General features: G+C 29.8%; 1 protein-coding gene across 1 annotated transcript; it reads right to left on the bottom strand.

Moving 5' to 3' along the window:
* Positions 1 to 2,309: 2,309 nt before the first annotated feature.
* LOC148549022 (uncharacterized) lies at positions 2,310 to 10,583 on the bottom strand. Its single transcript, XM_088495679.1, has 6 exons — positions 10,434 to 10,583; positions 10,012 to 10,125; positions 4,696 to 4,838; positions 3,569 to 3,629; positions 2,718 to 2,857; positions 2,310 to 2,343 (listed from the first exon to the last, which is right to left on the bottom strand). Exons 1-6 carry the CDS (start codon positions 10,581 to 10,583, stop codon positions 2,310 to 2,312), a joined length of 642 nt encoding a protein of 213 aa, XP_088351805.1.
* Between the last annotated feature and the right edge of the window lie 3,951 nt (positions 10,584 to 14,534).

Below are 14,534 nucleotides of genomic sequence, written 5' to 3'. Positions count from 1 at the left end.
CCATGAATCTCTTAAACACTTGAAGGGCCAAGAAAAACTGAATAAGAGACATGCAAATTGGATAGAATTCCTTGAATCCTTTCCATACGTAATCGCCTATAAACAAGGTAAGGAGAATGTGGTTGCTAATGCATTATCTAGAAGGTATTCCTTAATCACAACCCTTACTTCTAAGCTATTGGGTTTTGAGTGTATGATGGAATTGTATGCAACTGATTTTGCTTTTGCCTCTATCTATGCTGCATGTGAACATGGTGCACATAACAAATTCTATAAGCATGATGATTTTCTTTTTCGGGGTAATAGAATTTGTGTACCTACTTGTTCTATTAAGGAGCTACTTGTTCTAGAATCACATGGTGAGGGTTTGATGGGTCATTTTAGTGTGCATAAGACTTTGGATATTTTATCTGAGCAGTTTTACTGGCCCCACATGCGTAAAGATGTCGAAAAATTTTGTGCTAAATGCGTTGCATGTAAACAAGCTAAATCTAAGTCTTTACCACATGGTTTGTATACTCCTTTACCTGTTCCTGTGCATCTATGGGTTGATATTTCTATGGATTTTGTTCTTGATTTGCCTAGAACTAGGAGAGGTTGAGATAGCATTTTTGTTGTGGTAGATAGATTTAGTAAAATGGCTCATTTCATTTCTTGTCATAAAACTGATGATGCCACAAATATTGCTGACCTATTCTTTAGAGAAGTTGTGCACTTACAAGGTGTTCCCTAAACTATTGTTTCTGATCGTGATGTTAAATTCTTAAGTCACTTTTGGAAAATTTTGTGGAGTAAGTTGGGAACAAAATTGTTATACTCAACTACTTGTCATCCTCAAACGGACGGTCAAACTGAAGTGATAAATAGGACATTGAAAACCTTGTTGCGTGCTGTTGTTGGTAAGAATTTGAAAAGCTGAGAAGATTGTTTACCTTTTATTGAGTTTGCTTATAACAAGACAATCCATTCTTCCACTGGTTTTTCGCCCTTTGAACTTGTCTATGGTTTTAATCCTCTAACTGTCTTGGATTTAATGCCTTTACCTTTGAGTGATCTTATTAGCTTAGATAGAGCAAGTAAGGTTGAGAAGGTTAAAGCAATACATGCAAAGACTCGTGACCTAATTGAGAAGAAGAACAAGACCACGGCTGAAAGGATTAACAAGAGTCGAAAGCATATAGTTTTCGAACCAGGAGATTGGGTTTGGGTACATTTGAGGAAGGAGAGATTTTCTACTCAGAGGAAGTCTAAACTTGATGCTAGAGGGGATGGCCCGTTCCAAGTTCTTGAGAAGATCAATGACAGCGCCTACAAGATTGACCTACCAGGTGAGTATAATATCTCTTCTACCTTCAATGTTTCTGATCTCTCTCCTTTTGATATGGACACAGATTCGAGGACGAATCTTTTTGAGAAATGAGGGAATGATACATGCTCGGAAGGACAATTGGGGCATTCTAAGGAAAAAGAGTAGAATGAAAATTTCACACTTCCAGAGGGCCCCATCACTAGAGCACGTGCAAAGAAGCTCAAGGAGAATTTTGAAAACTTGGCAGCACTTATGCATATGGAGTTACATCAAGTTTTAATCAAGGAAGAATGGGCAAGGCCCATTGGGCTAAGTCAGGATAGCAAGAAGTCCAATAATGCTTTTCAAATTCAATGGGAGACATAATTTATTTTGGACATTTATTTTGGTTTGTTTTGTTGTTAGAGTTTGTTGGAAGATTTGATTTACTTTTGATTTTCTTAGTAGTACTTTTAGGGATTTTAAATTTAAATCAAATCTGATCTAATCTAATAAGATCAAATCTGATTTAAATTAGTTATCATATCTTTAGGATTTTAAAATTTAAATCAAATCTGATCTAATCCAGTAAGATCAAATCTGATTTACATTAAGTTATCTTATCTTATCTTTTAGTTAGTTTGTTAGGTGCCTATTTAAACACCTTTGGTGAGACAATTTACACAACTTTTTGAGGAATAAATTTTAGTTACTTATAAGCAAGTTTATTGTGTGAGAAGTGAGATAAGTGATTTGCTTTGCTTGTTGTATGAGGAAGATTAAAGGATCCAACACTAAGATGATCTACGTGATGGTTCTTTCAGCTTTTATTCCTCTGATCTAGGTTGTCAAGGACAAATTTTTTGAAGGTCTAGTAAGGAACTCTTTCCGGTGATCTAGGTTGCTAAAAACAGATATTTTAGAGGTCTAATAAAAAAAACCTTTATTTATCTTATATGTTTCTGCTGCGTCTTTGAGTATGTCCTTTACTGAATAATCCTTATCTATTGTGATATAACCCCTAATCCCCAACATAATTCCTATCATAGCTTAAACTAAATAAACAAAAGTTTCATAATGAATTTAAGTTACAATTGAAAAGAAGATTGGATTACGTAACACAAACTTTTGTGTAAATGTTGGTCAATAGAGCGAGCTAATTAAACCCGTAACCCAGTACCATAAATTCTAAAGTTAATTAGTATTGATTAACTAAAATTTAGTCCTATATGCTTTTTCTTTACCAAAATCTATATACAGCAAATACTATGTGTTCAAATGGGTGATGAGTAAATGAAGGAATATTAGACCTAGGGCTACAAGGAACCAAAAAAGCAATTAATTTTGGAAGTATATAAAAATTGTGGAAAGAGAAAAGTTCGGATATAAATAAGGATAACTAATTAAGCTCATAAAAAGGGGTATATACCTAAGCATCTTAAGGTCTTGACCGTTGGATTTATTGAGCATATCTTTTTCGATGACATCACGAATCACGTCTACATTAGAAGTTGTAGCTGCCTCTTGCACTTTAATTTCAACTAGTGCATTACTGGACTGGTAATTATGCTTCATGGAAAACATAAATTAGTATAGGAAACAATAAAAACAAGATCTTTTGCAAAATACCAGGAAACAAATATAATCGGGCTAGAAGTAATAGATTGAAGGATATAGGAGAAAAATATTCACCCATACTGACTTAGGTTTTCATCATTCATTTTATCTTATTGCATGCATTTCATCATTAATATGTTATTTCTACTTACTTTTCTAACTTTTTTATTTTCTAATTAGAAACTGTATTAAAATATTACGTGCACACTAAATATAAATAACTAAATCAGTTATTAATATAAAATGTATATAAAAATATAAAATATATTTTAAAAATAAATTAAATATTATATGTATTTATAAATAAATAAATAATAAATAATTTAGTAATTAATTTTTAGTATATACGTAGATTTTTAAATTAGAAGTTATATACAAGTTAAATATTACTATTTCTCCTTTCTGAGTTGGCCGAATGCAGTTTTTGTAGGATATGAATGCCGCATTGCAGTGGCATTTTAATTGGACAAACATGTTAGTAATCGTATAAGTGAAAATAAAACTATTTATGAAATGAAAATAGAGCATAATGATCTTGGCTTATGATAAAAATGTTAGGTAACTAAACTTTTTTTTACTTTTGATTTACAGTAAATTCTCCTTTTTTAACACTAAAATTTCAATTTCTAGTACTTTTCGTCCCATATTACAATATTAACTTACCTCTGCTACTAGCTTCTCCTGAGGCTCTTTTATAGACTTTTCGCAAGTAGCGTTATTTTTTCTGATAACAACATCAAATATTTCGTTAATATACTTGCCAAAGTTTCTTGATTTAAACTCTAATTAGATTATTGGATATGTTTCATAGCTAACTTAAACTAAATAAACAAAAGTTTCATTATTGATAACAAATATATAAGTTAATTCAAAAGAAGTTGGGTTATATGTAAAACAAGATTTTTGTGTAAATGTAGGTCAATATATAGAGCAGTGGAATATAGTGTTTGGAAACTAAGACACAAATTTGAGATAGTAAAATATTATGCAAAGACGGATATATATAGAGAAGGAAAAAAAGTGTGTTTAATAATACCTTTAGTAATTGGAGATCATAGGATCAAAATGTTTTATTTTTTGATAAAGTTTGGTTTTTGTCTTTAATCTTCATTAAAAATTTCAAAATACCTTCAACATTTAATTTGTTTTAATTTTATTTCAAATATTTGTTATAAATTTCAATTTTACTCTTTCAACTAATCTTTACATTCAACAATTAGTCAATTAGTGCTTTTTAATCTTACTCCTAAATTCATTCATCATCCCTCTCTTTTCTAAATCATTTCATTTTTCTCTTTTAAATCTTCTCTTTTCAAAACCCCACCAATATACAGAAAAATATCAGCATCACCATCATCTCCACCTCTACCTCCTTTATCCCCCGCTACAAAAATATAAAAATTTAATCTGTTGTTCTAAAACATTTATGTACTTATTATATCTATTTTTATGTTTAAGACAATTTTTAAATACCACTATAAGCAAAATGTATGATCTGTATTTATTTTTGAATAAAAATACATGTAAAAACAATTAAGAAAGACGCATCACCACTTTTTTTTGTAATGATATAGAAATTGATTTAGATAACAATAAATTATCATTTTTACTTAGAAATATTTAGAGTGTTGATAAATTTATCTACAAAAAAATAAAACTGAAGAAAATTAAACCTAAGGCTAGAAGGAAAAGAGAGCAATTAATTTCCCAAGTATATCAAAATTGTTGAAAGAAAAAAGGTTCGTACATAAATAAGGATAATTAATCAAGTTCATGAAAGGGGTATATACCTAGGCATCTTAAGGTCTTGACCATTGGATTTATTGACCATATCTTTTCTGCTGATATCACGAACCATGTCTACATTAGAAGCTGTAGCTACCTCTTGCACTTTAATTTCAACTAGTGCATTACTCGGCTGGTAATTATGCTTCTTGAAAAACATAAATTAGCATAGGAAACAATAAAAGCAAGATCTTTTGCAAAATACCAGAAAACAATATAATCGGACCAAAAGTAATAAATTGAAGGATCTAGTTGAAAAATATTTATCCATACTGACTTAGGTTTTCATCGTTCATTTTATCTTATTGCATGCATGCCATCATTAATATGTTACTTCTACTTACTTTTCTAACTTCTTTGTTTTCTAATTAGAAACAATCATACTTTGTATCAAAAATGTTATCTACATATTAAAAATTAATAACTAAATCAATCATTCATATAAAATATGTATTTAAAATATATCTAAAAATAAATTAAATATGACATATATTTATAAATAGGTGAATGCTACTCTACCCTCTCTAAAATAACATGTAAGTTATCCTTTCATATTTTAATTGAGTGTTTATTTTAACCTGAGTTATTTTAATCTAACGAGAGTTAATAATATATTAGAAGATAGTGACGACCTGACAGAATAAGAAAATGGAATACCCAATAAGACAGTGATACTTAGAAGACACAACTACGACGACAAAGGAGTGGAGAGCGCAATCAGAGAGAGTTGGAGTACCTTTTCTAGAAAGATGATTTGGGAAGAGAAAACAAGACACCCAATGAGATGGTGATCCTTGGGAGGCATAACGACGACGATGATGAAGGAGTACAATGTGGAGGAGTAAACGCAATTAGAGAGAGTTGGAGTACTGGAAGAATGATTTGGGAAGAGAAAATAAGACATCCAATGAGACGGTAATGCTTGAGAGGTGTAATGAGGACGACGAAGGAGTGGGGAGGAGTAAACACAGTTAGAGAGAGTTAAAGTACCTTTTCTAGAAGAATGATTTGGGAAGAAAAAACAAAACACCAATGAGACGGTGATGCTTGGGAGGCGCAACGACGACGAAAGAGTGGAGAAGGTAACTCAGGTTAAAATAAACACCCAATTAAAATGTAACACATCAGAGAGGGTAACTTACATGTTACTTTAGAGAGGGTAGGATAGCATTTACCTTATAAATAAATATATGATGACTAATTAACATAAATAAATATATGATAACTGATTTAATAATTAATAGTTAATGTCTAAATAGTATTTTTGAATTAAAAATATATACAAATTTGTAAAAAATAAAATGAAAGAAAGATAAATTGAATATATTCTTAGTATAATAAGTATTACAAAAGCCTGATCAAGCCCTAGCTTAAGTTATATTTAATTTTAGGGTAAATGACCTTTATAAACCAAAATTATGCCAAATTTATGTGTATCTTCCAAATCAAAAAATGTTACGTGGATATCTTGTTGCATATTCTTATGTAAATCGAATTCATTGAATTTGAATTAGACCTGATAGTACTAAATCAAATCTAATTAATTCGAATTTGTTGATTTGGGGTTTACACATAAATCGAATTCAATGAATTCAAATTACGTTGGCCACTACTAAATCGAATCAAAAGATTTCGATTTAGCCACTTAGTAAATCGAATAAATTGAAGTCGATTTACACTAAGTAGGAGCTAATGCTAAATCGAGTCCAATAAGTTCGATTTACTAAATCTGCTATATGTGTAAATCGAAAGGAGTAAATTCGATTTAGTAAATTCTTAACGTATATAAATAAGAGATGAATATGAATTTCTCACTATAGTGGGACTCACAATTGCTAATGATGAGAGTTTTTTAGTTTTGGTGCACTATAAAGGGTCGATTAAGAAGAAAACGTGATCAAGAATTACATTTATTGCTAAGGAGCCACTGAGTGTTTTTCTCAAACCTTCGACAAATTTCACCGAGTTTTAGAATACTATATTAAAAAAACTAGAGTTGCATATCGTGAAACGGGTGGAGAAGTTATTCTACAAAATCCCGATTTTGTGTTGCGTGATGATGTGAAGTACGATTCATTCGTCATAGGTAGTGACGAAGATTTGCAGGTTCTATTCCATTGCCGTCGTCAGTTTTCCGAGGTGAAGACCCCTAAGTTGTTGGCGAAGCTTGTGGATTTGGTCTGTAGTTTAGGCGGTTTGAACCGGAATCTTCAGTTTTCAGTAATGTCAGCCTGCTCTAGTTCAATGCCTCTTGGTGTCTTGTCAGTTGTGCCGGTGATTGCACATGAGGCAGTTTTAGTTGCATTTCCATCATTTGTACCTGATCTAAACCGCAGTCGTGATAGAGAAATAGATGATACTCGACCCTTGGGTGAACTTGCAATTGCGATGGCCGGTGCTCCTGTTATTGTCCCAGTTTTCAGAGAGGGTAGAGTACCGGATGATGTCGAGGATGTACTACATGATGATGATAATAATGATGTGGAGCCCGCCACAATTGCTGATGATAGGGTAGTCAGCGAATGTGAAGACGTGTACTAGACTTATCACCGAATAGCTGTGTCGATAAGAGCATCATGATATACAGCCAGGCATACCTCCTAACTGTATCATCCTCTGAAGCCTACGAAAACTCACTAAATGTCTCTTGCATCGAAGTTCACTTCACCTGAACTTGTCGATGCAGTTTGTGGGAGGTAAAACACCCAACAGCTCCCTAAACCACGCTGGGAGGCCACCCCTCAATATGTCGCTTAAAGTCCGTTAGGCATCCGCTAACATACTGACTGTGGATTGGGAGTCCTAACTGGTACGCTACATCCTACAGCGTGATCATGCACTCTTCGAACGGCATGTGAAAAGTATGCGTCTCCGGACGCCATCTCTCCACGAATACACTCACTAATGGCTCATCCAATCTAAATCAAATCTCGTTCAGCCTTTCAAAATGGTATAAACCGGCCATCTGCAAGTACGACACGATCCTATCATCTAAGGGTATACCATGTTATCTTCTCATATTGATGACACATCGATGGGGCTGCACAATGGTAGAAAATTATTTATAACAACCATAACAAACAGTGTTCTATTAAAAAAGTTATAAAAAAACCTAAACATTGCACAGCCTAATTTATAAAAATCGTTTACAAGTACCATGAAAAAATTGTTCATAGGAACCATCACAAAACACTAAATAATGCATGACCAAATTCCAAACAAAAAAAATTAACCCAAACAAATATAATCTTACACGTTCAAACAAAATAGAAAATGCTAAAACTAAATAGGCTTAACACATGACTACTTTGAAAAAAAATTTATCTTTAATGTATAAAATATATTGCAATACTCAATTAGCATCATGACTACAACAGTTGAATTAAAGTGAATCCTAATCCTAAAGCATTTCTTGTTGAATATAAAATTAATAACTTAAAAAATTTAACAAAGCCTACAATCATTACTCTAATTGACATTTTTAGATACTATTTTAAGTTCTCAAAATCCAACCAACTATTAACTTACTACTTCTAACCAGCGTTTATATTGAAAAAAATTATTTCTCTAATTCCTAACTAATGACTTTAAACAACTACTAGCAGAAGCATGTTAACATTACTAGCATGATTAAATCATGCTGAAAAAAAAATTCATTCACTAACCTCTTTATAAATGGTACCAGCAATATGCGCGACTCCATCCAACCGATAGATACAATCTGGATCATCCTTCATGTGTTCAGATTTAAATTTTGTAGGGTTTCTTTCCAAAATTCTCAAGGAGGTTTGTATGTGGTGGGGTTGGGTGATAGTGGTTTGTGATTTGAATAAGTTGAATTCGAATTCTATATATAAGCCTAATGCAAGTAAATTGAACTTATTAGGTTCGATTTACTACAAACTCACAATGGCTGTAAATCGAAGCCATTATATTCGATTTATATTGGTGATGAATCGAAATCACTTGTTTCGATTTACTATGAGCACAATTCGAAGTCCATTGATTCGCAGTCCATTGTAAATCGACTTCAATTCATTCGATTTACTAAGGGACTAAATCGAAATCGTTTTATTCGATTTAGTAGTGACCAACATAATTCGAAATGTATTGATTCGATTTAGTGTTAGTTAGCCTAATTCAAATTCATTTAATTCGATTTACATGTAAATCCTAAATCAACTAATTCGAATAAATTAAATTCGATTTAGTACTGTCAAACTTTTCAAATTCAATGAATTCGATTTATATAAGAATATACAATAAAATATCTATGTAATGTTTTTTGATTTCGAAAATACACGTAAATTTGGCATAACTTTTGGTTTATGAAAGTCATTTAACCTACATTTTATTATGATAAAAATCTCGAAGAGAGCTTCAGTTATTCATGGCATAATATAGGATGTAAAAGATCACAAAATTTATACTCCAATCAAGGACATATGACTCTGATTATTAGTTTTATATGGAATAAATACTCAATCTAATTTTATTTTATCTATTTTTATGAAAAATAATGCGATTCCATATAAAACAAAAAGGGACATTTTAACTCAAACATTAATATTTTGAGACGATACAATTTTTTTAATAAACATTCATTAAATAGTAATCGAAATTAATTTTTAAAAATTTTATTTGTAATTGTGAGGAGTTTTAATCTTCACAAAATTTTTTTTAAATAATAGGACTAACTACTACTATTACTATCACTATTTTTTTTGTTCTCATCATTATATTTATAATTATATTTTTATTTCTATTACTTCTATTGGACAATCATATTTTATTACTATTATTATCTCAACTACTATTATCAACAGCAACACTAACACTATCAGCATCGTCATTCTTCTCGCTCTTTTCTTGCATTGTACAATGTTATCTTTGTTTTTGAAATATCTTTGTACTACAATTACTTTTTCTTCTTGGGACATTATATATTCTTGGAAATAAATTTTTTTTATTTGACTATCACCAATAAAAAATTTTTTAAAAATAAACTTATTAACAATTTTTAAGAGTTTAAAATCTCAAAAAATTACAAATAACTCCTCTTCTCTCCCACAACAAAATCATTGTTATTCGAAGGATTTTCTAATAGAGTTCATATTATCTCAAAATAACATTAGGGTCCGAGTGCCCATTCTTTTTAGTAATCGCATTATTATTTGTGAAAAGGGACAGAAATACGTTCAAATATTTCTTAAAAAAAATAGTATTAACATTCAAAACAAAAACTTTTGGCTTCACTTTTAAGTTAATGAATGACATATATACATGTAAAGGTCCAAATAAATGTCATATTAAAAACATACCTTACTATCTTTAGCTAATCTAATTTTCTTCTTAGGCCTCTTTAGCTTCACTATAGGCTCGTGTAGATCATCATCAGAGCAAGTTTCACCTTTCCAGTCTTCTTCAAAAATAGACTTCAAGTGAAATAGAATGAATAACGTTTCAGAACTCGAGAAAGATTAAATTAAAAATAAAATTATAAATGGCATAACTAAAATAAAGGAACATTTAGAGAAAACAAACAGCATGCTTTTACAACAAATTAAAAGAATTTCTCGTGTATATTATGAATCAAAAGATATTTCACTTACTTTGTCATTCATGATTCATGACAAAACACAATAATATTAAAAAAACCAATGTGTGCATAAACTAAAGAAAACTATATATACGCATGCCACAAAAAAATTATATTGGGTGAAATTAAAGAAAACTTATATACGTTTGTCTTTGATGTTGCGTGGTCATCATCATTATTTCCTTCGGAATCGTCAGAAAGTAAAATTATGGAACAACTCCTATTGTTTGTTGTGTAGAATTCAGAAGTTTCAAGCTTTCTACTTTTGCATCTAATCTCCAAGTGTTCATCCATCTTCTCATTCTTACTTGTTGGTGATGAGTCCATCCTCAACCTCCATCAGTTCATACTTTTCTAATAAAATCCAGAAGCTATATATTTCAATGCATTAAAACACAAACGAGAGAGTTGAATCATGTACGTTTTCAAATAACAAATGTTACAATAATAATTTAATAGGATAAGTATTATTTTGGTTCTTAAAATTTGGAATTAAAATAAAAATCATCTTTAACTATTTTTTGGTTTAAAATAGTCCCTAAAATTAAATTAAGTATTAAAATTATTTTTTTAACACAATAATATTTTAAATGACAGAAATAATTCTGTCATCACCACCACACTATTACCTCTCTTTTTATCATCGTTAGTCATCACCGCCATTAATAATACTTGATTTTAAATTCTTTAAATTCAACAATAGTATACTTTAAATCCTTTAAATTTAACCATAGCAATAAAAGATTTTTTCTTTAAATTCAACAACAACAAACAAAAAAAATAGAAAGAGTCTGTCTTCAAGAATCATTAAACCCTAATTTAAAATTATTAAAGATCTTAATTTAAAATTATTGAACCCTAATTTAGAAAATTAAGAACCTAAATCCTCACTTACCTGTGATGGCAGCGGTGGTGAAACTTTGTGATGATAGTGACAGTAAACGTGGATGGTAGTAGTACTGCACAGAAAAGCTCTAGCAAAAAATAACCCAAAAATAGAAAATACTTTTATTTTTTTTAAAAATACTTTTTTTCTTATTCTGTAATCACATCTTTTCTCTTACATACCCCAAAGCAAGGAAACAAGAAACTGAGGGTAGAATATAAATCTTGCCCTAATATATTCTAAAGTTTCAAAATTTATACCAAAATCTTAAAATCTAACAACTAATTCGATTAGAAATTCATCCTCGTATTAACTATATATATGCCTTTCAGTAGAACTTCAAAACACACAGGTAACACACAAAGAATTGGTAAAAAAGAGAATGACAGAAACAAGACATGATTATTATCTGGCCAAAACAAAAATTGGATCTGAAAAACCAAAAAATTATTGAATTAATTAAATTTGACTAGTGTATGTGATGAATGTTAGTTGATATATAAGCCCCTGAATGAAAAAATATATATATCATTGCTACGGAAGCACACTATTAGAGAGAATTGATATTTGATAAGCTAATTATTTCCTTGAGTCAGATTTATATAAAATGTAGATAGACAATATTTGAATCGATATGCATAGATACTTTAAAATTTTAAAATATATGGAGAGATAATACATATTTGACTGAGCAAAGGAAAAAAAAATGAAATACACAATAAATGATTAAAAAATAATAGCTATCATTAACTAGCATATTAAAGAGAAATTAAATTCAAATTGACTTTCTAGAAAGAGATTGATAAAATTTTTTATACATATCTATCTAAAAGGAAAAATCATGAAGGAAATAAAGAGAAATGTTATATATGGACGAAAAAATTGGAAGAGTGCATGTATATAAATTGTTAAAAAGAATGGAAAAAAATAAAAAAGAAACATATATAGTGTGATAATTATTTCAGATTTTGTTTGATATTTCTTTCTTTTTCTTCCTTTGTTTATTCATTTGCTTTCAATTTATCAATTTATTACTCATCTTAAAATTTTAAGGAGAAATTGAGTATTTATTAATTAATAATTGATTGTTATTAGATAGTAAAATTCAATGAATAATTTTCCATTTACATCTTAAAATTTTAATAATTTCACATTCAAAACATAAAACATTATATTTTATAAATCTATCTTTATTTTTTTAATTGTTCTTATTTGTCTGTAATTTTATACTTTCATTGTAAGTACTCCCATTTATGTGTGTTAGCAAGAGGAGGGACAATCTAAACTAATTTTTAACATTCATTATTTGATTTTGAAAATCTGAATCTTTTGTAGAAGCAAATTTAGCCTAACACATCAAAATTGTTTTAGAGATGGATTTCGTAAAAGAAAAAGAAGAATATTTAGAGGGTCAGAGGATCATAAAATTGAGGCAGATCAACCCAAGAATGGTTTTGAAATTGATATTGCGCAAGTTTCAAAATTTATAAATATTCTCTACATACAAGTCGTTATTCCATACAAGTCCATACAAGTCTTTTTAACCTAATTCACTTCACCTACCACTATCTAACCAACTTTTCAATCAACGCGCAAATATATAACTACCTTTTTTGAAAGGATTTCATTTCCGTTTTCAAATTTTCTCAATATTTTCAATCTATGTTCTCTTCCATCTCTGTGTTCTCTGTGTTTCTCTTCGTTTGTTCTCTATGTTTTTGAAATCAAGCTCTAAAATCAATTTTAAACAGTTATCTCGTTATTGAAGATAGTGAATAATTCAAGTTTAGATTATCAATTGAATCAGAACGAAGTTGATTATTGTTTTGAATCCAATCAAGTGGCTGAGGTGTGGTTCGATTCTAATTAATGTTTTCATTAGTAGTTTATGATTATGTAGGTGAATAATATTGTTTTTGTTTGTGAAAATTATTGTTCATCGTTGATGGTTTGAATTGAATGTAATATAAGAGTTCTGCATTAAAGAAAATATTTTTTTGCATTTGCAGCAAATTTCAGTGTAACACGAAGATATTTAATTGTATTGTTTAAGAATTTTCGGTGTATGTATGCTGATAAGTTCTGCATAATTCAAAACTATTCTTCTCCCTCCTCCTCTTCTTGTGTTACTTCTTCTTCTTCTTTTTCATCATCATCATCATCATCATCATCATCATCATCTTTTGTTTTCTTATTTTTTTTATTCTTGTATTATCTTCTCAAGTAGAAGAAGAAACACGTAATACTACAAAATTACTTAGAAGAGGATGAATTTACATTCATTCAACTAAAAGAAAGAAAGAAATAAGAAAAAAAAAAGAAGAAAAATGCAGCATTAGAGGAAATATTTTTCTGTATTTGCAGCAAATTTCGGTGTAACACGAAGATATTTAAGTGTATTGTTTAAGAATTTTTAGTGTTTTTGTACTGATAAGTTCTGCATAATTCAAAACTCTTCCTCTTCCTCCTCTTCATCTTCTACTGCTTCTTCTTCCTTTTTTTCATCATCATCACCATCTTCTTTTTCTCTTTTTCTTATTCATCTTTTTCTTTTTGTTTTACCTTCTCAAGTTTCTTCTTATTTTACTCTATTAACAAAAATAAAAATAAAAAAATCAAACAAAGAAGAATAAGAAATACGTAATGCTGCAAACTTACCTGGAAGAGAATGAACTTACATTCATTCAACTAAAAGAAAGAAAAAAATAACGAAAAGAAGAAGAAGAAAAAATGCAGCATTAGAGGAAATATTTTTTTGTATTTGCAGCAAATTTCGGTGTAACACGAAGATATTAAAGTGTATTGTTTAAGAATTTTCGGTGTATGTGTACTGATAAGTTCTGTATAATTCAAAACTCTTCCTCTTCCTTATCCGCATCTTCTTTTGCTTCTTCTTCTTTATCTTCTTGTTTCATTTTCTCATAATACTTTTCGAATTCAGCTTCACAACTTCCTTTACTTTTTGCGACAATTTTGAGAAATTTTGATCCTTGTTTGAATTTTGAGCATTGCAGTTTTGATTGAGAGAGAAGAACTGTTTGCGCTATTCAAGAGTCAGGGAAGCGCGTGTTTACACGCAATCTAAATTGAAAATTATTTTTGTTGGATTTAAGCCAACTTGTATGAACTTTTATACCAAAAAAAGACTTGTATATGTAGCAACACTCTAAAATTTAATAATGTTAATTTAATAGTTTTGGTTATGGACAAACTCTTTTATTTTTTATTGTTGACCCATAAATACGATGTATGAAACAAAATATTGTGTCTCTAATTATGGAGAATAATTAATGATAAAAAAAAGAAATATGTCATGAAAAAAAAAGCAAAGGAATATAGAGGGGCAGAAAGAAGAACAT

Source organism: Arachis ipaensis, chromosome B8 (assembly GCF_059453495.1).
Source record: "Arachis ipaensis isolate K30076 ecotype BB chromosome B8, ASM5945349v1, whole genome shotgun sequence".
Taxonomy (NCBI): domain Eukaryota; kingdom Viridiplantae; phylum Streptophyta; class Magnoliopsida; order Fabales; family Fabaceae; genus Arachis; species Arachis ipaensis.
The sequence above is the reverse complement of the archived record's forward strand: the minus strand, read 5'-3'. Positions and strand labels throughout refer to the sequence as shown.